Genomic DNA, 27,056 nt, shown 5'->3' with positions numbered 1-27,056 from the left:
GTCATGATGTGATTGGTCCACTGATGGAACATCATTGCTATAATATTGTATGTTAATATTTCTGATTGAGCAGGATCGCGGTGCAGCTGCAGAATGTAGTTTGAAAGTGAGATTTTTAAATAGGGAGCATAATCTGAACGTGTTTTAACAGCATTTCACTGACAGTGTTTAAATTTACGACATTTGCTGAAGTAGCTGAAATAAAGTCACTGAATGTTGTTGAGCTGAGATACAAACAGACGTCTAAACATTTAAAATATTCTGTATTTTAACCTTGATGCCTTTTCAAGTATAAATCAGCAAACACATTATCATTGATCAGACTGTGAGCTACAGTCACGTCTCTGTGTCTTTGATCTATATGTTTTAAATCTTTAACTATATTTTTCATCTTCAGTCACTGCTTCCTGTGTTTCATCCATCAGATTAAAGCTGAACAAATATATTTAAAATGTAATGTAGCTGCAGCCTGATACACAGTCAGATTCCACTTTATCATCATTGAGGAAATGTGAGTCTGATAAATGATCAATTAATGGACGACACTCAATGAAACTAAGACTCTTTCTTTAAATATAAATGTGCATCGTCTACATACACATGTATTAATGTCCCTACGTCCACTGGATTAAAATGGAGGCTCTGCCTTTGATTTACCTGTTGCCATGGTGACTCATAGTATCGGAGCTCTGTTGATGATGGCTTATTCGTTCATCACGCAGGAGCTTAACTCACAGTGAACATACTCAGAGTGGTCTTATTCACATTTCATGAAAAAACACGTAAGAACAAAAAAGAACAGTAAAGACAACACGAAGCACAAGTTCTTTTTCAATCAACATTTAAATTTCATTATACCTGATTCTTCATTTAACATTTTTATGTCTGCAGATAACCTGAAACTGTAAACAAAAGTTTAACATTTCTAAGCCAGAGAACATTAAACATGAAAACACAACATATACGGCCCAGAGAAGCTGGAAACAAAGTAAAACACAAACGGACTGGAGCTTTGTCTGTGGTAGATTTACTACCACTGTTACTACAACTGGGGGAACTAGGAAAATAATACTGTTTATATAGTCATCAGGTTGAACTGTCCTTTCCAGTTGTGACTCTGCCACACTGTCCGTTGATGTGCTGATGAGAAATATCACAATTTGTAAAATTAGGCCTCACTGAACTTCACCAGTCTGATTACAGAGCAGTGTCTGAAGATTTCTGTATGAGTTGACTCATAGCACCTGAACGCATCATCCGTGTTTGTATGAGTGAGGTTACATGGTTGAGAACTGATGATGCTCTGGTGAATCCTTTCCACCACAGTCCTTCAGCTCTCAGACACAGCTGCCGTCTTTTGTCACAGGAGAAAATAAAACTCAGTGCTGATGAAACACCGTTGGAGGCTGGTCAGATCATTTCAGTCCACAGAGGTATGAAAACAGGACTGAAGGTTCCAGTCCAGCAGTGAGCAGCAGCAGCAGTTTCCCTCTCAGCTGTCCTGCAGCAGGTCGTACGATCCTCCATTTACCACCTCGTGTTTGTCGTCCTCCTGTAAACATTCTGCAGTAAACACCTCTGCACTGCTTTATACTCACTAGTCTCATTCTAACGGCATGTTTCCAACAGTTGAAACATTAAGCGCCCAAACTAAAGTCTCAAAATGACTCATTGTGTCTGCAGAACGATCCAAACTCAACATGCATTAAGTTTGTTAAGATGTGATGTACTGTGTGATTACTGAGGGTCGGCTGTGATGTAACTATGACTCACTGTGACATCAGACGTGTTGGACTCAGCAGGTTCAGGACCTGCGTCATAAACCGGATTACAGATGCTGCGACTGCCGTCTGCAGGTGCAGCTTCATCTTCCGCTTCATCCTCCTGTCAGAACGACCACGACACACATCAGCACCAAAAAGTGTCTTATACTAATATTTAAAAGGTATTACACCAATACAGAAACTTAGAGTCCTAAGTGTTGGACACTTGAGTGTTGGACATGCTGCCTCAGGAACAGCACACATTATGAGGGTGTTTAATACTTGAACTCTGACACACAAACACTTGAAAGCATTCGCCAACAAGCACTTTAGGACTTTATCTGGGACGTCATGTATGTTTGAATGTATAAATGTGATAACTGCTTTTGCTGTTCTTGTTTTAAATACGTAATGTGTGTTTTTGTTTTTGTCTGTTTTTAAGAGCTGTACTGAGGAAAAACTCCTATCAACTATGTTGACATGGCAATAAAGTATTGAAACTTGAAACTTAATACTAATAAATGTTATATTCAGATTAATGAATGCGTTATTCTAAGACAAAATGTGTTAAATGTGTAACTCCAAGACTAATAAATGTGCTTTACCATATTTACCAATATGAAATGTGTTACATGAAAACTAAAACATATACTATACTATACTATATTATACTATACTATACTATACTATATTATACTATACTGTACTATACTATACTATACTGCACTATATTATACTATATTACATTATACTATACTGTACTATACTACAGTATACTGTACTATACTGTACTATACTACAGTATACTGTACTATATTATACTATACTGTACTATACTGTACTATACTATATTATACTATACTGTACTATATTATACTATACTATATTATACTATACTGTACTTTACTATATTATACTATACTGTACTATACTATATTATACTATACTGTACTATATTATACTATACTATATTATACTATACTGTACTATACTATATTATACTATACTATACTATACTGTACTATATTATACTATCCTATACTATACTTCAGTATACTGAGGTCAGAGTTGAGTGTCTGTGGAGCAGGAAGTGTTGGACTGACAGAATGAAACCCAGGATAAAAAACGACTGACCTTGAAGTAGTGGAACTGGAAGGGTTTGGTGTTGTGGGTGTAGAAGTGATACCCAACAAAAATGACTCCTGCCACCAAAACAATCAGCAGCACCACTCCAACTCCCATCCCCGCCTTATGTGCCACGTGCAGCTGCAGAGCCAATCACAGACCAGGTCAGAGGTCAAACAGAGGAGAACTTTTTCACATTGCTTTTGTAAATCACTTCTAGATCTGAATACTTGTCAAAAACAGATAATGACATCACTCACCTCCTGGCGAGGAGGCGGGGCTTTCAGGGGTCCCTGGAGGACATGTATGATCCCGTTTGAGGCCAGAATGTCTGAATCGGTGATGAATTGGTCGTTGATATAACGGGACAACTGAGGAGTTAAAAAAGGTTTCAAAATGACTAAAAAATAAAGTTTTCTGAGAACAGGAGCTCAGTGAATCCACATGAGGCTGAATTAAAAAGATAATCAGGATTAATATCAGAGTTGAACAGTAATTGTACAGAAGTGAGTCTGACCAGAGCTGAGGGGTCGAGCAGGTTGGAGACTCCGAGGACGGCGAGGCTGCCGACTCGAGTTCTGATCCGACTGCCGTTCTTCAGCTGGCTGAGAGGCAGAGCCTGACCCTCTGACAGGTGGAACTCAATGTCCCGCTGAGACAAAGTCTGCAGGGACCGGTGAGGACAGGTAAGGACAGGTGAAGACACATTCATTAAAGTTAAAACATCTTTCCGTGTGACTCACCTGGTTGTTAGCCAGGCCACTGTTGTCGGGAACAAACAGCGTCGACTGGACCGACAGGTTACTGAGACGCTTCACAAACTGTTTCCCTGATTCAGACACCTGAGAGTAGTTCAGGATTTGCTGCAAGAGGAAAAAAAGTAAAAATATGTATTTTATAACTGAGGATTAATCTGAGATGTGAGGTGGCTGATGTAGGTTTCATGGCAGCAACAAATGAGGATTTGATTTTTGTGTTATATGAACTGTAACCCAAAAGTTTCATGTCAGACTCACTGTGAGGAAGTTGGAGAAGGTCGGTGTGGATCTGAGGACCTGCAGCAGGTTTCCTGTACAGCTGAAACCGTCTCCAACATAACCCGACTTACACTCACACTTCACCTCTGAAACAAACAGACTGTGATGTCAAACTGAACTTCCTTTACTCTAGACTATCGTCCCTCCTCTTCGTCTCTCACCCTTCATCCGGTAGCAGAAGGTGTCCCAGGTCTCACTCAGATTTTTTCGGGTGCCGTAGTCAACAATGCCCACGTGTCCGAAGCCACAGTTGGGGTTGGAGTAAGTGGTGGGGTACGCCACCCGGGCCTGCTCCAACCAGCCAGCAGCACACAGGTTCAACCCGCCCTGCAGACACAAACAGGACCAGCAGACAGCAGCTTTAAATAGAAACCAGAACCAGCAGACAGCAGCTTTAAATAGAAACCAAAACCAGCAGACAGCAGCTTTAAATAAGAAAACAACAGGACCAGCAGACAGCAGCTTTAAATAAGAAAACAACAGGACCAGCAGACAGCAGCTTTAAATAGAAACCAAAACCAGCAGACAGCAGTTTTAAACAGAAACCAGAACCAGCAGACAGCAGCTTTAAATAAGAAAACAACAGAACCAGCAGACAGCAGCTTTAAATAAGAACACAACAGAACCAGCAGACAGCAGCTTTAAATAGAAACCAGAACCAGCAGACAGCAGCAGGTTGTATTTTCTGTCTGTTTTTTTAATTTACTGTGAAATCTCAACCGGTGTCAATGTAATTTTTCTTTCTCTGTGAGGTTTCTGTCATCGGGGGTCAACTTGTCTTCAAGTTGATCAACAATTTGTCTCCATATTGATGTCATTAATGACATGAATCAATAACTAAACTTTGTTAATTTAGCACCTTAAAGAAATACAAGATGCTTAAATGTGCACATAAAGCCGCATAATTAATGAGTTATGAAGATGCCTGCAGTATACAGGTGGGTTTTAAAATCTTCAGTTAAATCAGTGGTGAAGGAGTGAATAAGTTGTAAAGAGTTTTTGGTTTAAATAGCAGGATGAACAAACTCTTAATATGCAGTCTTATCAGTGTTGAGCTGCAGGAAGTGAGAGACTTTGCCTTGCTGTCATCAAAGACTGGAGTCCAGATTTTTCAAACTTTTTGGGTTAAAAGAAATGAATGACATCATAAAGCAGTAGCTCATACAGAATGAATAAAACAGGGCCAATTATCGAGCCTTGTGGGACTGCACATGACAGAGCTCAGCTCTTTTGAACTGTTTGATTGGTAGATAGTAGATAGTGGAGTGAAATCAATGACTTGTCAAAACACAGAGTTCCCACATGTTCTGCAGAGACTGGAAACAGACTATGCAGCTTTCCAGTCAAGATAAATCCTGAAAAAGGATGAAACTGAAATCTCTGTGTTGTCTATAAAATTGACAGTAAAATACTATAGAACACTTTACCAACACTAGAGGAAACACATCAGACTCTTCAGATGTTTTAATATATAAGTGAGTCTGTAATGAACGTATGTTAACGGTTGTGTCTGTTGTGTTCACTGACTTGCTGAGCGTAGGACAGCTGAGTGTAGGAGGCCAGGCTTCCTCCCTCTGCAGAGCAGGACTGCTGAGCAGCAGTGTAGTTCAGTTTGTACTGACCGTTAACTGAACGGAAGTGAAACACACCGAGCGTCGCGTCTGCAAACACAACACAAAACAGATTCACAACAACGTACCGCTTCTGTGATTGGTCTAAAATGTTGATATTGATATTTTAGTTTAGTTTTAGATGCACAGTGTTTAGTGTTTGTAGCAAAATGCTAAATTACAACACCTGTGCACAGGAGGCTTAAAAAAAAGGTTAGAATATAAAAGTTTAAATGTAAAAAAGAAAAGAACAAAGAAAGATGAGGAAAAACAAGAATAAATACATAAAAATACAGGTGTGTCTATACAGGGGTATTATGATTTAACACCTCTGTTAAAACCATTAAAATTGTGTTGTGTGTTCAGCTCAGCGGGTAGACATGTCCATATTTTTGCTGTTTTTCACTGTGTGACAGTTACTGTTTGTCGAGGCCTGTGTGCCGATTCTACTGAAACACTGGTGTCTCCTAACAAATTCACATTTGAGGCTGTGAGATGATTCGTTGAGCTGCTTCATGACAACTGTTTGACTTTTTCACTCCACAGTAAGATGATGATGTTTTTAAGGTGTTCGTTGTGTTTTCGGGTGTAAATTAAGGGTCAAATTAAGGGTCCTACACAATAAATCTGCAGCATCATTAATTCATGGATTATAAGATGTGAAGCATTTTAATGGATTAATGGAGTAAAACTGAAAATAGATCAAATATCATGTTCGAGTATAAATGACAGCAGAGCTTTTGTGACATATACATGTATGTGGTCTATTCTAAGAGCTTTTACTGCTTAAAAAATATTAAAACTGCAGAAAATCCATTAAAACATTTAAATATTATAATCCATCAATTCATGTATTGACTGATGTTGCAGCAGATTTGATGTGTTGGAGACAAACAGACAACAGAGTATCATCAGTCTAATGTTAGCGTTAGCAGCTAATTAACATAAAATTTTAATTTAATAATTAAGGGCTCTGGTGTTTTTAAGGTGTTTAGTTTTGGCTTTTTGATAAAAACATCCTCCTTTAATAAACAGATAAAATAAATAGATAATTAAGGGTTTTGTCAAATGTATCAAATTACTGTTTGAACGACACTTTAACCTTTACTTGTGTTTGTTACTTTTTAAGGTTTTTGTTTTGTGAGATTAATGGAAACACAACAAACACCTTTAATGATATTTTCAGGGATTTATTGTGTTTCTATATTTCATTATTTTATCCATTAATTATTTCATTAAACATACTTCATGTCAACAGGTAATTCATGAGATTTAAGCTAAAATGTAAAGAATTCACTTTTATCTCAAATATGATTTGACGCTGCAGCTTTAAGGACAAACAGACACGAAGGATGTTAAACTACATGCACAGGGCTGTCCGTATACTTTTGGCCACAATTTTGGTGTATTTTACCTTCAAAGTGGAGGTCTGTGCACTTGGCGTCCTGATGGCATTGTCCGTTGTCTTGGAGACAGCGGCTGATTGGCAGCTGTTTGGCCTCACAGGTGAGTCCATCTCCGATGTAGTTGTCTTTACACGAGCACTTCCTCTTCCCCTGTGAACACGTTCATCTTCAAACTCTGAGACAATAACTGATAAATAACTGATAAACCGGCAGAATGTTTCCCCGTGTCTCACCGGTGCCGTCATGGTGCAGACGGCGTGTTCGTGGCAGCCGCCGTTGTCCCCGGCGACACACGGGTCGACGGGCAGACAGGTGAACCCGTCTCCAGAGTGACCTTTAGGACAGGTGCAGCTCACCACGTTGCCGGTCTGAGAACACTTCGCTACTTTAGCACAACCTCCGTTCCACAGCTGACACATGTCCACCACTGCAGGGACAGAGAGACTTCTGTTGTCCTTTAATATAAACAAAGTCACATACAGCTCCTACCCAGATACACTCCTTACACCATCCATCAATCACTCCTCAAACACACACATCAAGCCGTCATGTTCAGATACAGACAGGTGACACATTAAAGGAAAAACTGGTCCAGGTCTGGATGCTGGACCCCTACAGTGAGGAGGTCTGGGGGCTCTGTTATGCTGGCATGGTTTGGGGAAGGGTCACTGCTAATCAATACAAAGTAGTTGTGAGTGATCAGCTTTATCCTGATGGGAGTGGTCTCTTCCAGGATGAATCACATGTTACGACCTTCACAGTCACCTGATCTCAACCCAGCTGACGTGTTAGACAGCGCTCTGCATCATCATCATCATCACAACACCACATGAGGAAGATCTGTATGAACGATGATGTTCAGAGACTATAGGATCAATAACAAGGAGCTCTGAAGCTGTTCTGGAGGTCCAACACCTTACTGACACACTTAATGTTGGTGTTTCCTTTAATTTGTCACTAGTCTGTAGGTATACAGAGACCCTCCTCCCCCACAGTACAGACAGACTCGTCTAAACACCAGATCTTCTGACACCCAACAGTATCATTAACCAGACTGTAATAAGCATATTCAGCCTTGAGGCGTGCAGAGACCCTTCAACAGTAACAGCAGCTCTACCGGCCTGCAGGCCTTCGCTTTAGCCAGTTTAGCCCAAACAGGAAGTTCATCAGCACAGTTTTCGTTTTGTTTTGGAGAGAATACACTGGTCCCAGAATGTACAGCCCCACAGAAAAAAGAACCCCCACTTTTCCACAGAGTACCTTCAACAGAGCAAGAACAGGTGAACCAGAATCAGAACCAGAGAAAATCCACATACGTCCTCTGTAGGTCCTGTAGGAGACCAGCAGGAGGGTTTAGGACAGTGAGTCTGTGCCATGCTGCTGATGCCTCCAGATTGCTAATAATCAGCGTCCTCCTCTATATGAGACTGCTTTAGACAGAACCTCAACCCAGTTCCTCTTGACCCAGTCCTCCGAGCCCACGTACACCCCCAGCTCCTTAATCCCCTCCTGACTCCACTGTAGTTCCCCCAGTAACTGTGGTGCTCCATCCGCCCCCCATAAACCACACGACGGTATCTCACTGTTTGATGTCCTTCCCCATGTCTGTAGACCGCTCGACCTTTCTCTCACCAGAACCGAGACATCGTCTGCATGAACAACAGGGAGAGCCCCCTCCCCACCCCTCCCCCCCACCCCCCCCCCACCCCCAGCTCCACCAATTCCCCCACAGCCAAAGTGTGTGTGTGTGTGTGTGTGTGTGTGTGTGTGTGTGTGTGTGTGTGTGTACCTTCACAGGTGAAGCCGTCTCCTACATAAAATGGCCGACACACACAGGTGTTGTTGTCCTGACAGACGGCGTTCACAGCGCAGGATGGAGAACACGCAGAGAGTCCAGCTGGAGGACAGAGACACTTCACTCACAAGCTAACAAGCTAACATGCTAACAAGCTAACATGCTAACAGGCTAACAGGCTAAAATCACTGCTACAATGCTAAGAAGCAGGGGGAAACTGTTAGCCTTTCTCATCAGTGAGCTGCAACGATTAATCGATTAATTGATTAGTTGACCAACAGACAATTAACTGGCAAGTATTTTGATAATTGATAAATTGTTTTAGTCATTTTCAGCTTCTCAAACGTGATGATTTTATTTATTTGTTTGTCAAACACGACAGTAAACTGAATATTTTTTGGTCAATTTGTTGGTCAAACAAAACAAGACATCTGAAGACGTCAACTTTGATTCTGGGAAACTGTAACGATAACGATCTCATTATTCACGATTTTATAACGTTGACAAAAGAATCAATTGATTAATTGAGAAACTAATCAGCAAGTTTAAATCTGCTTCTCACCTTGCTGCGTCTCACAGCGCTGTCCGGTCCAGCCCGCCTCGCAGAAACACGAACCCGTCCCTCTGCGTCCCTCGTCACATGACCCGTGTTCTGAGCAGTTACAGGCTGACGACCACAACCAGAGTCAGAACCAGAGTCAGAACCAGTCAGAACCAGAGTCAGAACCAGTCAGAACCAGAGTCGGAACCAGTCAGAACCAGTCAGAATCAGAGTCAGAACCAGTCGGAACCAGTCAGAATCAGAGTCAGAACCAGAGTCAGAACCAGTCAGTACTAGTCAGAACCAGAGTCAGAACCAGTCGGAACCAGTCAGAATCAGAGTCAGAACCAGTCAGAACCAGTCAGAACCAGAGTCAGCACCAATCGGAACCAGTCAGAACCAGAGTCAGAACCAGTCAGAACCAGTCAGAACCAGTCAGAACCAAAGTCAGAACCAGAGTCAGAACCAGTCAGAACCAGTCAGAACCAAAGTCAGAACCAGTCGGAACCAGTCAGAATCAGAGTCAGAACCAGTCGGAACCAGTCAGAACCAGTCGGAACCAGTCAGAACCAGTCAGAACCAGTCGGAACCAGTCAGAACCAGAGTCAGAACCAGTCGGAACCAGTCAGAACCAAAGTCAGAACCAGTCAGAACCAGAGTCAGAACCAGTCGGAACCAGTCAGAACCAAAGTCAGAACCAGTCAGAACCAGAGTCAGAACCAGTCAGAACCAGTCAGAACCAAAGTCAGAACCAGAGTCAGAACCAGTCAGAACCAGTCGGAACCAGTCAGAACCAGTCAGAACCAAAGTCAGAACCAGTCAGAACCAGAGTCAGAACCAGTCAGACCCATGTCAGCATCATTAAACTGTGACATCACAGGAAGCTCAGACTGGCGCTCACCTTTACAGGTGGGTCCGTAGAATCCCTCCTCACACAGCTCGCAGGCCACGCCTCCAAAACCAGCGTCACAGGTACAGGTGCCGTTACCAAGGCGACCGTCGTCACATTTACCACGGTTACCGCAGGGGGAGCTGACACCGCCCGGACACGCTGGACAGGAAGGAGAGAAGAAGAAAAACGATCAACAGCTGATCAAGTTATCAGTAATCAATTACAGATCAATCCTGATCCTTTTTCCAGAAGCTCTGAGAGGAAAACGAGAATCTTCTTCGTTGTTTTGTTTCTCGTGTTTATGACTCCAAACGCTCTGATCACAAAGTACAAACAGTATATTATATTATATTATATTATATTATATTATATTAATTATATTAATTATATTATATTATATTATATTATATTATATTATATTAATTATATTACATTGCATTATATTATATTATATTATATAGAAGCCAAGAGATAATCCATAAAAAGTGATTTTGATGATGAAAATGATAATTTAGAGTTTTATGATGTTATTTGTTAAACACGATGACGTCACATCTGAGTACTTTTATTCTATTCTTCATCCAGAACAGTTTCCTTCTTTGTCTTCCATAAAGACTTTCTGAAACACTGCGTCGTTCTCACCGAGACAGTCTCGCCCGTGGTAACCATGGCAACAGTTTGGTTGCCAGAAGTTGATGGTGCAGACGCTGCGACAGCCGGCGTTCTTCGTGATGAACACGGAGGGCAGATCGCACTTCAGAACCTCCTGAAGACGAAACACCACAGAAGAAGAATTCAGCAAGACAGGTTTGGTAACTATGGAAACATGATGATGATGATGATGATGATGATGATGATACCGACCTTCAGTTTGGATCCTCTCGGACAGCGAGCAGCCGAGGAGGTGCACAGTCCACAGCCCAACTACCACAGAAGAAGAAGAGAAACATTCAAACTTCAACATTTGAACGTAAAATTAGAACTTTATAACTGCAGTGTAGAGGTGAGGCTCACCTCAAGGTCAAAGGTCGTCTGCGTGTCACAGCGCCCCCCCAGGCTGGGCGGAGTCAGCAGGCAGTCGATGCCGTAGGCGACGCCCTCGTTAAAGATCAGGTGTCTCTGAGTGATCCGACACTTCCCATCATTCACAAAGATTTCTCCCTGTTCCAAACACAAACATCATTTACCAAACCACTCCTCCTCCTTCTTCTTCTTCTTCTGTTTATTTATTCTGTTTCCTGTGGACTCACGATGTCGTCCATCCCTCCGCAGCTGAAGGAGAGCGGCGAGCCCTGCAGAGTTCGAGCTGAGTCCAGGTAGATCAAACCTTCAGCGTAAATCTGTTCGCGCAGAGAAAGTTTGAGCAGAAGAAGAAACATTTACAGCAAAAATTCTCTGTCAGTCACGTTTTTTCACCAGATTTGTTCACGTTTAGTCAAACAGTCTCCGTTACAGTCATGTGACTCAGCTGTTAGCAGCTCCTGATTGCAGTGTAACCATGACATATTATCATTATTATTATTATTATAACTGTTATTATTATTATTATTAGTAGTAGTAGTAGTAGTAGTAGTATTATTATTACTACTATGATCAGACCGGGCTGACCTTCTGGCCCGGCAGGATGTGGTACTTCAGGTACTCCAGCAGCTGAGCTCGGTTGTGTTGGTGAAACAGGAAGTCCTTCTGCTCCTGCGGCAGAGACGCCATGACGTCATCTGAGGGCAAGAAGATGGTCACCGGCTGGTATATCCCATCATGCACCAGGTCCATCACACCCGTGTCCTGAAACACACGCCATCATCAGTGTGATGTGTGATGAAGTTTTCAGAGCGGAGAACTTGTTCTGGTGTTCTCACCTCCAGCAGTTTGTAGAAGCTTCTGTAAGCGTGACGTTCAGCCACGTCCGTCAGGTTCAGCTGTGTGATCAGAGGGTGAGGGTCATTAGGACACTGAACACACTACATGAACAGCTGTTATTGTGATGCATGTCGGGTCTCACAGGGACGTCTGGCTGCTTTTCTTTGTCCGTGTCGGCAGGAAACAGAATCTTGTTGATCTCGTGGAAGATCCCGTTGATGCCGACGCCGTTGCTGTACGTCACAGTTGCCTGGTTGATGAAGATGCTGTCCTGAAGACATCCAGCAAACAGCCGGCTGAGCATGATGTCATCCCTTTAAACATCTTGAACTGCTTCATTTCATCTTGTTTAACATGTTATTAATGTGAAAAGAGCCTTTAAACGTGTGCGATCGGTCACCTGAGAGGACGTGGTGGTCAGGACGAGTCCCGACAGAGTGGTCAGGTTTCGGGGTTGGCTGAGGTCGGCGGGCAGCAGAGTGTGACACATGACGATGTGGCTGCGCAGGACGGCGGCGTACTGCTCTTTATATCTGTCCGACATCAGCGATCGCATCTGGAAACAGGAGAACTGTCAGCTGCACTGGTGATATATACACACTGGTTCTTTATTATCTGGACTTTACCAAGCAGCAACCTGCAGCGCTCAAACATGACGCCAAAGACTGCAGTTCCTCCAACGGCCACTCGAGGCTCCAAACGCAAGTCAATCCCCATAGACCCCCGTAGACCCCCATAGACCCCTGTAGACCCCCGTAGACCCCCACAGACCCCCGTAGACCCCCACAGACCCGGTAGACCCCCATAGACCCCCACAGATCCCCATGTTAAATTGTCCATCTTTACAGCAGAGATACACGTTTACAGTCTGGTACAAAACGGTTTCAGTCTCTGAAGCTAATTTCCTCGTTCCTGCCAGCTGTACGGGGGTGAATGTTTATATAACTCACCTGTTTCACATTTATTAAGGCTCATATTTATGGACTCTTTCAGTGACAGGTGGGTGCCGTCACAAGCAAGTCGCTACCATGGCAACAACATTGGTTAGGTAACATATCCATGACGTAAGGGGTTACGTCATGGATACACAGAGTATATTCAGTATATTCACAGAGTATAGACATAGCCGTCACTATTTCAGTGTGTTTTTAGTTTTTAGTGTCAGGGTCAGCTCCACCCTCTCGTCCAAATATGGTCACTTCTGGCTCCAAAAATCAAAGATGGCGACGGTCAAAATGCAAACTGAGACTTCAAAACAGGAGTCCTAACCCTAACTCTAACCAACGGGTGACATCATGGTGGCTCTGTTTATTTTATTTTTTACAGTCTTATATGTGTGCAAATAAAATAAAAATAAATAAAAATGTAAGTGTTACCAGATTTTTGAGCAAACGGTGGCACGAGAGGATCAAAGTTATTGAGATCGAGCGACTGTAAATCCATCCAATAGTTGTTGAGATATTTCGAGAGCTGCAACGATTAATCGATTAGTCGTCAATTTAATCGGCAAAGACTTTGAAAATTTTGAAACTTTAGAAAATTTTCTGACTTCAGCCTCTCAGATAAGTTTTCTGCTCGTCTTCATCATATATCAATCAATCAATCAATCAATCAATCAATCAGACTTTATTTGTATGGCACTTTTCATTCACACCAAATCATGTATGATATCATATATAACAATCAACTGAATATCTTTTGGTTTTGGACTGTTAGAGGCACCACTGTAGACTTGGAGAAATGATTCAACACGAAACGATTAATCGATTAATTGAGAAAATAATCCGTAGTTGCAGCTCTCGATATTTCAGGAGGAAAAGTCACTAAAGTCATCTGGACTCAAGGTGTGAACAGTTGTAGAGATGTTTGCTGCTGCTTTAAAGTTTGTTGAATCTCTCCTGAGCCAGTAAATTAGATTCATCACCTTGCCGTCTCCGTTCCGGTCGGCGGCGAACGCCTCGCTGTTGGGAGCGAAGACGGTGAACGGGCCGCGACCTTTCAGAGAGATCTCCACCATCTGAAACAGAGAGATTCACTTCAGTCAGGACGTTTTTTCATCCTGCAGGAGGCGACAGAGAGACTCGTGTGCTCACTCACCATCAGCCCGAGGTAAAAGTCTCTGAGGCGGCGCATCAGGATCTCCTGCAGAGAGGCGGCAGCTCGTTCAGATTCAGTCTAACACCATTATTAATGTGACGGAGGCGCAGCTGCTCACCTTCCCCACCGTGCCTCTGCACGTCAAACCGTCTCCCACATAGTTAGTCCTACACATGCAGGTACGAACACCTGGACCCGTCATGTTACAGTTAGCGTTCATGTGACAGCCGCCGTTTTCCTGGAAACACGTCAACGCACACGTGACAGATTATAAATCTCCTCACAGGTTAGAAAACTCCAGACAGACGTTGTGACATCAAACACAGACTGATATCAGACACATGCTGATACTTTCCTTGCAGTACTTTTGTGTACCACAGCAGTATTTTTGCGTTACTTTGAGTGTTTTCACAGTACAGGAAGTGAAATAGATTGAAAACATTCTGAGTTGAGACAAACCTTTCGACACAAGTTGATCATCGTGCAGGTTTGTCCGTTGCCCGAGTAACCGTCGCTGCAGCTGCAGGACGTCTGCAGAGTCAAAGAGAATGAACTGTACAATGAACAGCAAACGCCTCACCACCTCTCAGCCAATCAGAGTCGAGATATTCTAATGACAAATGTTCCTTTACGTCATGTTGAAGCTTCACACTGAGATTAAAATGAGGATTTACTTTGTTCGGTCCGACATGAACACATTCTGCGTTGACGTGACAACCGCCGTTTCCTTCCAGGCAGGGATTTATCTCTGTGGGAGAAACACAAAACTCCTGCAGCACTCGAACACACCGCTCTGTTTATCTGACAGATGACATCATCATGACATCATCCAAACACCCAAAATATATTTTTAATTAGTGTCAGATGTTCGATGAACCAAAAACTCAAATGGTGAAAAAAAACCCTGTTAATGATAAAACTTTTGTGAAGTACTTCAGTGTTCATGCAGTACTTTAGTATCAGCATTAATAAAAAGAATGAATAAAAGCTCCGACTGTGATGTGCTCTGATTGGTTCGTAGTTTTGTTGTTCATAGACAGACTTTGTCTGTATTTTCTTTAATAACAACAACAACAATAATAATAATAATAATAATAATAATAATAATTGTATTAAAGTATTCAAACAGCCTGCAGGTGTTTTTACAAACTCAGGAGTTCAGTCATCAAACAGTTTTATATATTTTTTTTTACTTTAATGTATTTAACTAAAAAAAGATGATACGACAATAAAAAAGAGATAAAACTGTAAACTCACCGACACACACGAGTCCGTCGCCAGTGAAGCCGCGATTACAGACGCAGTCACGCCGGCCGGGTCGAGTCCTCTTACACACTGCGTCCAGACTGCAGCCGCCGTTATTCAACACACACGGGTCTGTCGCTGCACACACAGACACACACACACACATCATCATCTTCATCATCATCATCATCATCATCATCATCATCATCATCATGTGAGCTCAGGTTACACCTGTGCTGCAGGTGTCATGTGTTTGTTGTTACCTCGACAGAAAGTTCCGTTTCCTTCAAATCCAGCAGCACAAAGACACTGCAGGCCGGCCGGTCGGATCACACAGCTGCACATCAAAGAAGACACCAGGAAGTGTGAAACAAGACACCAGGAAGTGTGAAACAAGACAGCAGGAAGTGTGAAACAAGACATCAGGAAGTGTGAAACAAGACACCAGGAAGTGTGAAACAAGACAGCAGGAAGTGTGAAACAAGACATCAGGAAGTGTGGAACAAGACACCAGGAAGTGTGGAACAAGACAGCAGGAATTGTGAAACAAGACACCAGGAAGTGTGAAACAAGACACCAGGGAGTGTGAAACAAGACACCAGGAAGTGTGAAACAAGACAGCAGGAAGTGTGGAACAAGACACCAGGAAGTGTGAAACAAGACTTTAGGAAGTGTGAAACAAGACATCAGGAAGTGTGAAACAAGACAGCAGGAAGTGTGGAACAAGACATCAGGAAGTGTGAAACAAGACACCAGGAAGTGTGGAACAAGACAGCAGGAAGTGTGAAACAAGACACCAGGAAGTGTGAAACAAGACACCAGGAAGTGTGAAACAAGACACCAGGAGGTGTGAAACAAGACAGCAGGAAGTGTGGAACAAGACACCAGGAAGTGTGAAACAAGACACCAGGAAGTGTGGAACAAGACAGCAGGAAGTGTGAAACAAGACACCAGGAAGTGTGGAACAAGACATCAGGATGTGTGAAACAAGACAGCAGGAAGTGTGAAACAAGACAGCAGGAAGTGTGGAACAAGACAGCAGGAAGTGTGAAACAAGACACCAGGAAGTGTGAAACAAGACAGCAGGAAGTGTGAAACAAGACACCAGGAAGTGTGGAACAAGACAGCAGGAAGTGTGAAACAAGACACCAGGAAGTGTGGAACAAGACAGCAGGAAGTGTGAAACAAGACACCAGGAAGTGTGAAACAAGACACCAGGAGGTGTGAAACAAGACAGCAGGAAGTGTGGAACAAGACACCAGGAAGTGTGAAACAAGACACCAGGAAGTGTGGAACAAGACAGCAGGAAGTGTGAAACAAGACACCAGGAAGTGTGAAACAAGACAGCAGGAAGTGTGGAACAAGACAGCAGGAAGTGTGAAACAAGACACCAGGAAGTGTGAAACAAGACAGCAGGAAGTGTGGAACAAGACAGCAGGAAGTGTGAAACAAGACACCAGGAGGTGTGAAACAAGACAGCAGGAAGTGTGGAACAAGACACCAGGAAGTGTGAAACAAGACACCAGGAAGTGTGGAACAAGACAGCAGGAAGTGTGAAACAAGACACCAGGAAGTGTGAAACAAGACACCAGGAAGTGTGGAACAAGACAGCAGGAAGTGTGAAACAAGACACCAGGAAGTGTGAAACAAGACAGCAGGATGTGTGGAACAAGACAGCAGGAAGTGTGAAACAAGACACCAGGAAGTGTGAAACAAGACAGCAGGAAGTGTGGAACAAGACAGCAGGAAGTGTGAAACAAGACACCAGGAAGTGTGAAACAAGACAGCAGGGAGTGTGGAACAAGACACCAGGAAGTGTGGAACAAGACAACAGGAAGTGTGAAACAAGACAGCAGGAAGTGTGGAACAAGACAGCAGGAAGTGTGAAACAAGACAGCGGGAAGTGTGAAACAAGACAGCAGGAAGTGTGGAACAAGACACCAGGAAGTGTGAAACAAGACACCAGGAAGTGTGGAACATGACACCAGGAAGTGTGGAACAAGACAACAGGAAGTGTGAAACAAGACAGCAGGAAGTGTGGAACAAGACAGCAGGAAGTGTGAAACAAGACAGCGGGAAGTGTGAAACAAGACAGCAGGAAGTGTGGAACAAGACACCAGGAAGTGTGAAACAAGACACCAGGAAGTGTGGAACAAGACAACAGGAAGTGTGAAACAAGACAGCAGGAAGTGTGAAACAAGACAGCAGGAAGTGTGGAACAAGACAGCAGGAAGTGTGAAACAAGACATCAGGAAGTGTGGAACAAGACATCAGGAAGTGTGAAACAAGACATCAGGAAGTGTGGAACAAGACAGCAGGAAGTGTGAAACAAGACACCAGGAAGTGTGAAACAAGACAGCAGGAAGTGTGGAACAAGACAGCAGGAAGTGTGAAACAAGACATCAGGAAGTGTGGAACAAGACAGCAGGAAGTGTGAAACAAGACACCAGGAAGTGTGAAACAAGACAGCAGGAAGTGTGAAACGAGCCTCAGCAGTGAAACACAAGGTTCAGTATAATAACAGGAGATATTATCCTCCTGCAGAGCAGAACATGGAAATAAAGCATGTTGAGCTGACAGAGCAGGACTTTAAATAAACACAATGAGGAAGAATCTGTTCACTCTGAGCAGCTGAACCACGATGACAGTCTGCTGTCACAGCTGGAAACTCTTTGTCATATATGTGGGAATGTTTGTATTTGGTATTTTATTCAGTTCTTTGTTCTTGTTATGTCTGTCATTGTAATATGTGTTATATCAATAAACATTATCATTATTAATAAAACAAAACACATTTTAAGTCTTTGTGTTGCAGCAGTGAGAAACTGAAAACTGAAAGTTATTTTTTTTCTCTGATTAGATGATTTATGACAGAAAGAGAAGATGGAGAACAGTTTGGTTTTGGTTTCAGCAGTGAGACGTTTGTATTAAACATGTGTGAAGTTTGACTCACTTTGCGCTGGTGTGACACATCACTGAACCGCACAGTTCATCCGCTCTGGACTCAATCTCTGCAGCACAAAACACCAACAGCAAAATATCATCACATGTTTGGAAGAAAGGTAAATACTCTGATGTTATAGATGTTATATTATTATCAGAACTTTTTTTTAATGAAAAGTCAATATTTTAAGAATAAAGTCATGAAGTTGTTGTAACTTGAGAAACACAAAAATCAGCAACACAGCTGAATATGCAGGTTTCATCCATAAACACTGATCACGAAAGGATTATTTAAGATATTTTTAACTTCATTCTTAAAGTATGTGACTAGATTTGAAGTTTTCTTTAAACATTAAGTTGTTTTTGTAATATTATTATTTCTTCAGCATGTCTCAGAAATGTTTGACTTTTTTCTCAAAGTGAACCATGTTTTTGTTGGAATATTATGATTCTTCTCTTGTAAAATTACAACTTTATTGTCAGAACATCACACATTCTGACACCTGCACCTCCTCACTGTAATATTATGACTTTTTAACGAAATATCACAACTTAATAAATCAGAATATTATGATTTATTCACTTGTTTGTCATCATGACTTTTTTTTGTTAACTTGTGACTTTATTCTCAGACTTTTTGTGCTGGCTTCCTGCCCCGACACTGTTTTCATACTTTCGTCACACAGGACGCCTCGCCATCCGACGTCACACTCGCACGTCCCGTCGCCATTTGGCCCGTCATTACAGCGGCCATTTTTACAGCCACAGTCTGCAGAGCAAACACAGCAGCAGATGAACAGACTTTGGCATTTACTTCGTATTTATTGACACACATGCTGATGTATATGAATGATCTGGTTGAGTTATATGGACCCTGATCACAGTGGACTCCGTATTTCCCGCTCTGGCAGGTTTCGCAGGCCGTCCCATCGAAACCTTTGTAGCACTGACAGACTCCCGTCCCATTCGTTCCGTCTAAACACACTCCGTTACCGAAGCAGGGGTGACCCTTCGGCCCGGGACACGGCTCACAGTGCTCCCCGAAAAACCCGGCGCAACACCTGCGAACCTGCAAACGCAGAAGACTAAAACCTTAAAGTTCAGTCAGAGAACATCCTGACTTTATCTGTTTTATCTTTGAGCTGAGACGTACGATGTTGGTCTGCAGGCATGGCGCTCTACAGCCGATGGTCAGCAGTCGCTCGTCATCAAACACCCGACTGAGCATACATTTCCTCCTCTTCACTGATTTCTGCACAAAAAAGAAGCAGTCAGAGTTCAGCTGTAACAACCTGCTTTCATCTGACATGTTTTATATTAATGATTTTTAAATGATTTACAGCAGAAGCTTCCTGCTTTAGTAAAGGTTTTTTTTTCAAGAAACATCCAAGTAGTTCATCAATAAGTTAAGAAATAGGCAAAAAGCATAAAAACAAAGAAGTAACAATGTTTTATCTCAGAATGTCTGAAATTAATTAAATAAACACAAAGCTGTTTATTTATTTGCATTATTCAGTTTTTTCCTCTTGCAGTCTGATACTTGAAAGAGATCCTCTTTAATCTCCTTTAATCTTCAGAACGGATGTTTTCATTTTGGTGAAATATAAAATCAATTCATCTGCAAAGAAACTGAGTTTACACTTTTCTATTGAGTGTATTTGTGTGTCTCACTTCTTCCTCTTTCCGTCCAGTTTTTTAGGTTTGAGTTCTGCTATTTATTTATAGTTCAATGTCTAAGTTTAGAAGCTGTACTGTATGATCATTTTAAAATATGTAGGATTTTTGTTTGGAGATAAATGTCAGAAATCTTACGTCTAGAATCGTGTCATTCGGGCAGATTTTGCTTTGTGGGAACAAACAATCCAAACACGGTCCCTTTAGAGAAAAAAGAGAAAGTTATTAATAAATATTCATCATCATCATCCTCCACTTTGGGGACACAAATCTGCAATAAATATTCTAAACACAAGGTCTACTTACTTAACTATTCCCGGAGCTTTCAACTGCATGCCACTGAATGCTGCAGTGAAAAGCTTTGGGAACAGTGAAGTGAGTTTAGGACTCATGTTTAGAGTATTTACCACAGATATCAACAGTTCCTGGTGGGTTTACCATGACTTTCTGATATTTGGCCTCATCACAGCGATTCCTGTTGATCTGCAGGACAGCTGACAGACCGTGAATCACTCCTTTACCGCTCAGGATGTTGGAGATGTTTATTTGAGCATCATTCACAAACAACTGCACGAGAGACAAACAGTCATTGTGTTCAATCGAAGAATATTTAATATTAAAAAAAATGTGGTGATTTTATAAGACTGAGAATATTCTCATCACATGACCATCTATGTTTTGGAGTCAGACCTTCCCGTCTCGGGGGTAGATGCCCAGCTGGAAGGAGAATCCGAGCAGCGTCTGTTTGTATCCGCCAGGCTGCAGGTCGGTCTTCAGCAGACGCTCCGACGCCACCAGGTGGTAACGAGTCGTTTCCACATCCTGATAACAGCAAGGAAAGAAAAGCAAAAAGACGTTTTTCACTGAAAAGAAGCTTCAGTCAAAGCTTTCAGTAACAGCTTATTATTACAAATTTTATTTAGTTTAGTTTATTTTTTAAATATGTTTCATAATCAATAATCATTCACTTTTTGTTATATGGGGACAAATGCCAGGAGACAATTCTCTGTTTAGATCTTACAGTTTTTTACAGAGTAAATGGTTTGTGACTTGATTATTTTATCTCAGACTCCAGTGTTTTTATTTCATGTGTTTTTATTGTGATGTTTGGTTTTTATGCAGCAAGACAATTTTCCCCACAGGAGACAAGAAAAAGTTACTTTAAACCTAAAAGAAATGTCTGAGAAAAATATATTCACAAATTTAAAAATGGAGAAAAATGAAAGATCAAATTAAACATATGTAACAAATAACTTTACATTAATGTGTGTTTCTTATTGTTGCGTTTTGATCCATCTTGTTGTATTTGTTAGTTTAGTGTCTTCAGGTGTGTTGTATCTGCAGCTTCTTAACCTCTGCTGTCACATCTGTTTTATTCCTCTTATCTGCATTTATGCTGCATTTATGTGTGCAAATAAAAAATCTAAATATAATCTAAAATGTACTTTTAGGAAGAGACAATGTGAACTTTTTTTCAAAAAGGATGAAATGGAGATTGCTCTTCATTAATTTGCAGTGATAATATATTTTAGATATTTTAGAGCAATCATTTTGTGTTTCATTTCTTTATACTCTTTATATTTTTTACTCAAATATAAAAACAAGTTATCTGCCAATGATCTGACTTTATGCTTTTATTTGCCCATGTTTATATGTTGTTTTCTGTCTGTCCCATTGTTTGAGCCAAAGGTTTAATTACTAACAGAAATACAGAAAATGTTAAAATTACTAACAGAAATAATGACACAATGAAGAAAAGCTTTGCTAGAAACACCTGATGAAACTTTATAAGTTCCATATAAAGAAACCTGCACAGCAGGTGACATAAAGACTGTCTGTATAAAAATTCAAACATTTGTACAACTTTAATTAAAATTTCATTCAAACTGTAGCAGATGTTTTCTCTGTATGTTTCCCCATCAACACCAGGTTTAACTTTTCTTCTCAACGTGCTGTAATAGTCTACGAGTTTTAATATTAGTTTATTTTAGTTGGTCTGAAGTGACACTGCTCTAGAAATGGAAATATGACATAAAATACAGAAACTAACGGAATATTTTTTAACTTTCAGACCTTCTGTCCAGTTTACAATAAATTAAACTGCTGTGATTTTACTGTACCAGAGCAGTCACAGCCATTTTCTTCAGGTAATCATTGATGGCAGCGTCTGTCGGAGCGAAGACAGTGAACTCGTCGGCCTGTTCGAGCTCGTCCGTCAGGTTGTATTCCTGAACAAAAAACAAACTGAGCAAACATCTGAAACATTTAAGCAGAGTTTAAGCTGAGAACAGATAACTGCTGTTTGTTCGTACAATGAGATACGATCTGAAGAGAGAGAAGTCGGGTCTCAGAGCGAGCGTCGCCAGCAGACCTTCACTCAGCTTCCTGTCAGGAACCAAAACCTGAAGGACGACAACAGTCAGACACACAAAGACAGAAACCACATATAAAACATGTATGTATCACAGACAACGTTAATTTAACAACATGTATGTCAACAACAATAATAAACAAGCACACTGTGGTTGTACAGTAACAATAAAACCATCATTACATCATCCAGAACAAAAAAAATAAATAACTGACATTACCTTATCCCCACTGGTACCTTATCCCCACTGGTACCTTATCACTACTGGTACCTTATCACCACTCGTACCTTATCACTACTGGTACCTTATCCCCACTGGTACCTTATCCCCACTGGTACCTTATCACCACTGGTTCCTTATCTTACTGGCTCCTTATCCCCACTGGTACCTTATCCCCACTGGTACCTTATCACCACTTGTACCCTAACGTCACTGGTACCTTATCACCACTGGTACCTTATCTTACTGGCTCCTTATCCCCACTGGTACCTTATCCCCACTGGTACCTTATCACCACTTGTACCCTAACGTCACTGGTACCTTATCACCACTGGTTCCTTATCACCACTCGTACCTTATCACCACTGGTACCTTATCACCACTGGTACCTTATCACCACTGGTACCTTATCTTACTGGCTCCTTATCCCCACTGGTACCTTATCCCCACTGGTACCTTATCACCACTTGTACCCTAACGTCACTGGTACCTTATCACCACTGGTTCCTTATCACCACTCGTACCTTATCACCACTGGTACCTTATCACCACTGGTACCTTATCACCACTGGTTCCTCATCACCACTGGTTCCTCATCACCACTGGTACCTTATCACCACTGGTACCTTATCACCACTGGTTCCTTACCACCACTGGTACCTTATCACCACTGGTACCTTATCACCACTGGTACCTTATCCCCACTGGTTCCTTATCACCACTGGTTCCTTATCACCGCTCGTACCTTATCACCACTGGTACCTTATCCCCACTGGTTCCTTATCACCACTGGTACCTTATCACCACTGGTACCTTATCACCACTTGTACCCTAACGTCACTGGTACCTTATCACCACTGGTACCTTATCTTACTGGCTCCTTATCCCCACTGGTACCTTATCCCCACTGGTACCTTATCACCACTTGTACCCTAACGTCACTGGTACCTTATCACCACTGGTTCCTTATCACCACTCGTACCTTATCACCACTGGTTCCTTATCACCACTGGTTCCTTATCACCACTCGTACCTTATCCCCACTTGTACCTTAACATCACTGGTCCCTTATCACCACTGGTACCTTATCACCACTGGTTCCTTATCACCACTGGTTCCTTATCACCACTCGTACCTTATCACCACTGGTACCTTATCACCACTCGTACCTGATCACCACTGGTACCTGATCACCACTGGTACCTTACCACCACTCGTACCTTAACATCACTGGTTCCTTATCACCACTGGTTCCTTATCACCACTGGTACCTTATCACCACTGGTTCCTTATCACCACTGGTTCCTTATCACCACTCGTACCTTATCACTACTGGTACCTTATCACCACTGGTACCTTACCACCACTCGTACCTGATCACCACTGGTTCCTTATCACCACTGGTACCTTATCACCACTCGTACCTGATCACCACTGGTACCTGATCACCACTGGTACCTTACCATCACTCGTACCTTAACATCACTGGTTCCTTATCACCACTGGTACCTGATCACCACTGGTACCTTACCATCACTCGTACCTTAACATCACTGGTTCCTTATCACCACTGGTACCTTATCACCACTGGTACCTGATCACCACTGGTACCTTACCACCACTCGTACCTTATCAATGACATGAATGAATCCGTTGGTCGCAGCGATGTTGGATGTGGTGATGGTGGCTCCTCCTACAGCTGTGATCTGACAGAACAAACACAAACTCAGCATCATCATAGACAAAAAATAAAGACAGAAACTCATACCGTCCCAACAACACTTTAAAAATTCTTCTGTTAAATAAAGAAGTGTGTGTCATGAAAGTTTTCTGATAGAAATCACAATACTTTTTCTGATACATTGCTTTAAAAAACAGAATCATTGTCATTGAATCCGACATTTGAGCTTTCAGTGAAACGACAGGTTTTGATTCTCAGAGCCACAGACACATTTTGGCTGATAATAAAAAAGACTCAAACGTGACTGAGTCAACATGTTGAAACTCAACAATCAGGTCCACCTGCTCAGACATGTACAAGACCAATCAGAGAACATTACACGATCACATGACTCAACACCTGTTGAACAAGGAGTCTAGAGTTTAGAGAGAAAATGATTCTGGTTCAATGCTCAACACAGTTGAGTTCATGTCTGTGTTCTTTTCAAAATGAGTAACTTGTTTTGCAGAGAGATATTTATATTTTGGATCAAATCCAACTTGGAAAATCAGTTTTATATGCGTATATTGTTTAAATATAGGAACCAATCAGTGATCAGCGTCAGATCAGCCAATTCTAATCTGATCAAGACATCAAGCTCAATCGAGACATTCATGCTCCTGTCCAGCAGCAGTAAACTCACCTCATTGGTTGTTGAAACAGGAAGCGCTGTCTTGAGAAGGGAAGTCACAGAGGACATGTTGCTGAGGCTGGATAACGGATAGGTTCCCTGGATCATGTGATTTCTATCAGGTGGAAAACATGGAGGCTGTTAAATGTGTTAAAAGATGCTGCAGATATTCATAACATTTTACTAAATAAGATGCAAGTTAAAGGATCATTCTGCTGATTTTCTATATTTGTCTTCATGTTTGGATCCAAACCAACAATGAACTGATCTACTAACAAGTATTGTGTTTGTATCAAAGCTGATATATCTGATTAAAAACACGTCAGTGAGTCTCACCGCTGCACTGGGTCACATGTTCCTTCATCATGAAGAGTTTGGTCACATTAGTTTGTTTAGAAACGGCTACAAAGACTAATAACAGCATCATGTTTTCAGTCTCTGGAGAGTAGTTCTGTGTGAGACAGACACCACTGAGCATGTGCAGGAACGCTGTTCTGTTTACAGCTTCACCAGCTTGTCGTGCTATAGATCACAACCTCTGACTCTGACTACATTATACATTTTTCAAAGAACTTCAGTACAAAGAATGATCCTTTAAGACATCCAGCAGTTCTTCTTCTGACTGTGAGAGACAACAATAAATATCATTAAACTCTAATCTGAGTTGTAACCTGATGAGACTCGGCAGGTTTCCCTTCATGGTCCAGAAGTTTTTGTCCTCTGAAGACATTTTATCGACGGCAGCTGAAGACGGAACCAGCAGCGTGACGTTCTGCTCCGACAGAGAGCGAGACAGACCAGACTCCTGAAACACAGACAGAAATATCCTCTCTGAGACTGCTGTAGTCCTGCACGTTGTTGTTTACTTGTGTTTCCATATATACATAAACTTGTGATATATGTGATCATTTAGTCACAGATACATGTATGTATTTGTATTGTATGTTGTCACTGGGTTGCAGAAACATATGAATGCAAATTTGTGATCCATGTTGTTGTTCAGTAGCAGTTTCATTATCTAGCAGGTCTTTATTGTGTATGTTACACAGAGACTCTAACGCTGTTTTACTCACAGTCGTCCATGTGAAGAACTCTGAGGCTTCTGGGAGCGCCATCAGCTCCTAAAGTCATCAGAAAATAAACTGTAGTCTGGCAGTGAAGACACAACAACAGTGTTCAACACCGTGTGAAGGCGTCATTGCTCACCTGATCAACAGTCCCGTAACATATCTGTCCGTTTCCAACATATCCGTCATCACAGACACACGTCCACTGAGAGGACAGCAGCCGACAGCTGGCCTGCAGAGACATTCATCAATACTTCATCCAAACATTTCCCTCCTCACACACCCACATCATCAGGATGAACCAGACAAGTTTAATCATCCTCACCAGGTAATGACAGCCTCCGCTCTCAGTTACGCACTGATTCACTGCTTCACAGGTTCGCCCGTTTCCTTTGTAGCCGGCTTTACATGTGCAGTCACTCTGAGGGTTAAACAAACCACAGAAGAAGAAGAAAGTGGCTTTACATGTGCAGTCACTCTGAGGGTTTAACAAACCACAGAAGAAGAAGAAAGTGGCTTTACATGTGCAGTCACTCTGAGGGTTAAACAAACCACAGAAGAAGAAGAAAGTGGCTTTACATGTGCAGTCACTGTAAGGGTTAAACAAACCACAGAAGAAGAAGAAAGTGGCTTTACATGTGCAGTCACTCTGAGGGTTAAACAAACCACAGAAGAAGAAGACAGTGGCTTTACATGTGCAGTCACTCTGAGGGTTTAACAAACCACAGAAGAAGAAAGTGGCTTTACATGTGCAGTCACTCTGAGGGTTTAACAAACCACAGAAGAAGAAGAAATCAATTATCTGAGAAAATAATCGACAGATTAATTGATAATGAAAATAATTGTTTACTGTGAAAATGATCTCATTGTTAAACGTCCAAAACGCCATAAAAAGACTCTTCATAACTTTGAATATTGTCTCATATTCATCATGTTTAGATGTTTTCTTCAGTGTCAACAGTAATCCAGTGATTGCTGTCTGTTTCCATGGTTACAGTGCAAACACAAGCTGCTAACAGCTAATAAAACATCATTTCACACAGTTTAGTCCTAGTGGTA

General features: G+C 41.8%; 1 protein-coding gene across 1 annotated transcript in view; it reads right to left on the bottom strand.

The window, feature by feature from the left end:
- Positions 1-824: 824 nt before the first annotated feature.
- stab2 (stabilin 2) overlaps positions 825-27,056 on the bottom strand; it is a 45,649-nt gene continuing 19,417 nt past the window's right edge. Inside the window, exons 26-69 of the mRNA XM_067581952.1 lie at positions 26,323-26,418; positions 26,137-26,229; positions 26,004-26,051; positions 25,602-25,735; positions 24,943-25,045; positions 24,208-24,285; positions 22,301-22,390; positions 22,109-22,216; positions 20,679-20,810; positions 20,427-20,555; positions 20,127-20,189; positions 19,468-19,566; positions 19,188-19,383; positions 18,988-19,083; positions 18,325-18,382; positions 15,635-15,708; positions 15,384-15,509; positions 14,801-14,874; positions 14,586-14,657; positions 14,245-14,364; positions 14,127-14,171; positions 13,954-14,046; positions 12,430-12,585; positions 12,172-12,300; positions 12,029-12,088; positions 11,778-11,954; positions 11,420-11,509; positions 11,184-11,330; positions 11,034-11,093; positions 10,812-10,935; positions 10,179-10,328; positions 9,299-9,403; positions 8,731-8,838; positions 7,175-7,368; positions 6,950-7,091; positions 5,453-5,586; positions 4,087-4,252; positions 3,905-4,011; positions 3,632-3,751; positions 3,406-3,552; positions 3,149-3,259; positions 2,898-3,029; positions 1,774-1,884; positions 825-1,552 (exon numbers count right to left, since the gene is read on the bottom strand). Of these exons, the coding sequence (XP_067438053.1) occupies positions 1,493-1,552; positions 1,774-1,884; positions 2,898-3,029; positions 3,149-3,259; positions 3,406-3,552; positions 3,632-3,751; positions 3,905-4,011; positions 4,087-4,252; positions 5,453-5,586; positions 6,950-7,091; positions 7,175-7,368; positions 8,731-8,838; positions 9,299-9,403; positions 10,179-10,328; positions 10,812-10,935; positions 11,034-11,093; positions 11,184-11,330; positions 11,420-11,509; positions 11,778-11,954; positions 12,029-12,088; positions 12,172-12,300; positions 12,430-12,585; positions 13,954-14,046; positions 14,127-14,171; positions 14,245-14,364; positions 14,586-14,657; positions 14,801-14,874; positions 15,384-15,509; positions 15,635-15,708; positions 18,325-18,382; positions 18,988-19,083; positions 19,188-19,383; positions 19,468-19,566; positions 20,127-20,189; positions 20,427-20,555; positions 20,679-20,810; positions 22,109-22,216; positions 22,301-22,390; positions 24,208-24,285; positions 24,943-25,045; positions 25,602-25,735; positions 26,004-26,051; positions 26,137-26,229; positions 26,323-26,418 (4,857 nt within the window). The 3' untranslated portion in view covers positions 825-1,492. The remainder of the gene's footprint in view (positions 1,553-1,773; positions 1,885-2,897; positions 3,030-3,148; positions 3,260-3,405; positions 3,553-3,631; positions 3,752-3,904; positions 4,012-4,086; positions 4,253-5,452; positions 5,587-6,949; positions 7,092-7,174; positions 7,369-8,730; positions 8,839-9,298; positions 9,404-10,178; positions 10,329-10,811; positions 10,936-11,033; positions 11,094-11,183; positions 11,331-11,419; positions 11,510-11,777; positions 11,955-12,028; positions 12,089-12,171; positions 12,301-12,429; positions 12,586-13,953; positions 14,047-14,126; positions 14,172-14,244; positions 14,365-14,585; positions 14,658-14,800; positions 14,875-15,383; positions 15,510-15,634; positions 15,709-18,324; positions 18,383-18,987; positions 19,084-19,187; positions 19,384-19,467; positions 19,567-20,126; positions 20,190-20,426; positions 20,556-20,678; positions 20,811-22,108; positions 22,217-22,300; positions 22,391-24,207; positions 24,286-24,942; positions 25,046-25,601; positions 25,736-26,003; positions 26,052-26,136; positions 26,230-26,322; positions 26,419-27,056) is intronic.

This window comes from Thunnus thynnus, chromosome 23, assembly GCF_963924715.1.
Source record: "Thunnus thynnus chromosome 23, fThuThy2.1, whole genome shotgun sequence".
Lineage (NCBI taxonomy): Eukaryota > Metazoa > Chordata > Actinopteri > Scombriformes > Scombridae > Thunnus > Thunnus thynnus.
The sequence above is the reverse complement of the archived record's forward strand: the minus strand, read 5'-3'. Positions and strand labels throughout refer to the sequence as shown.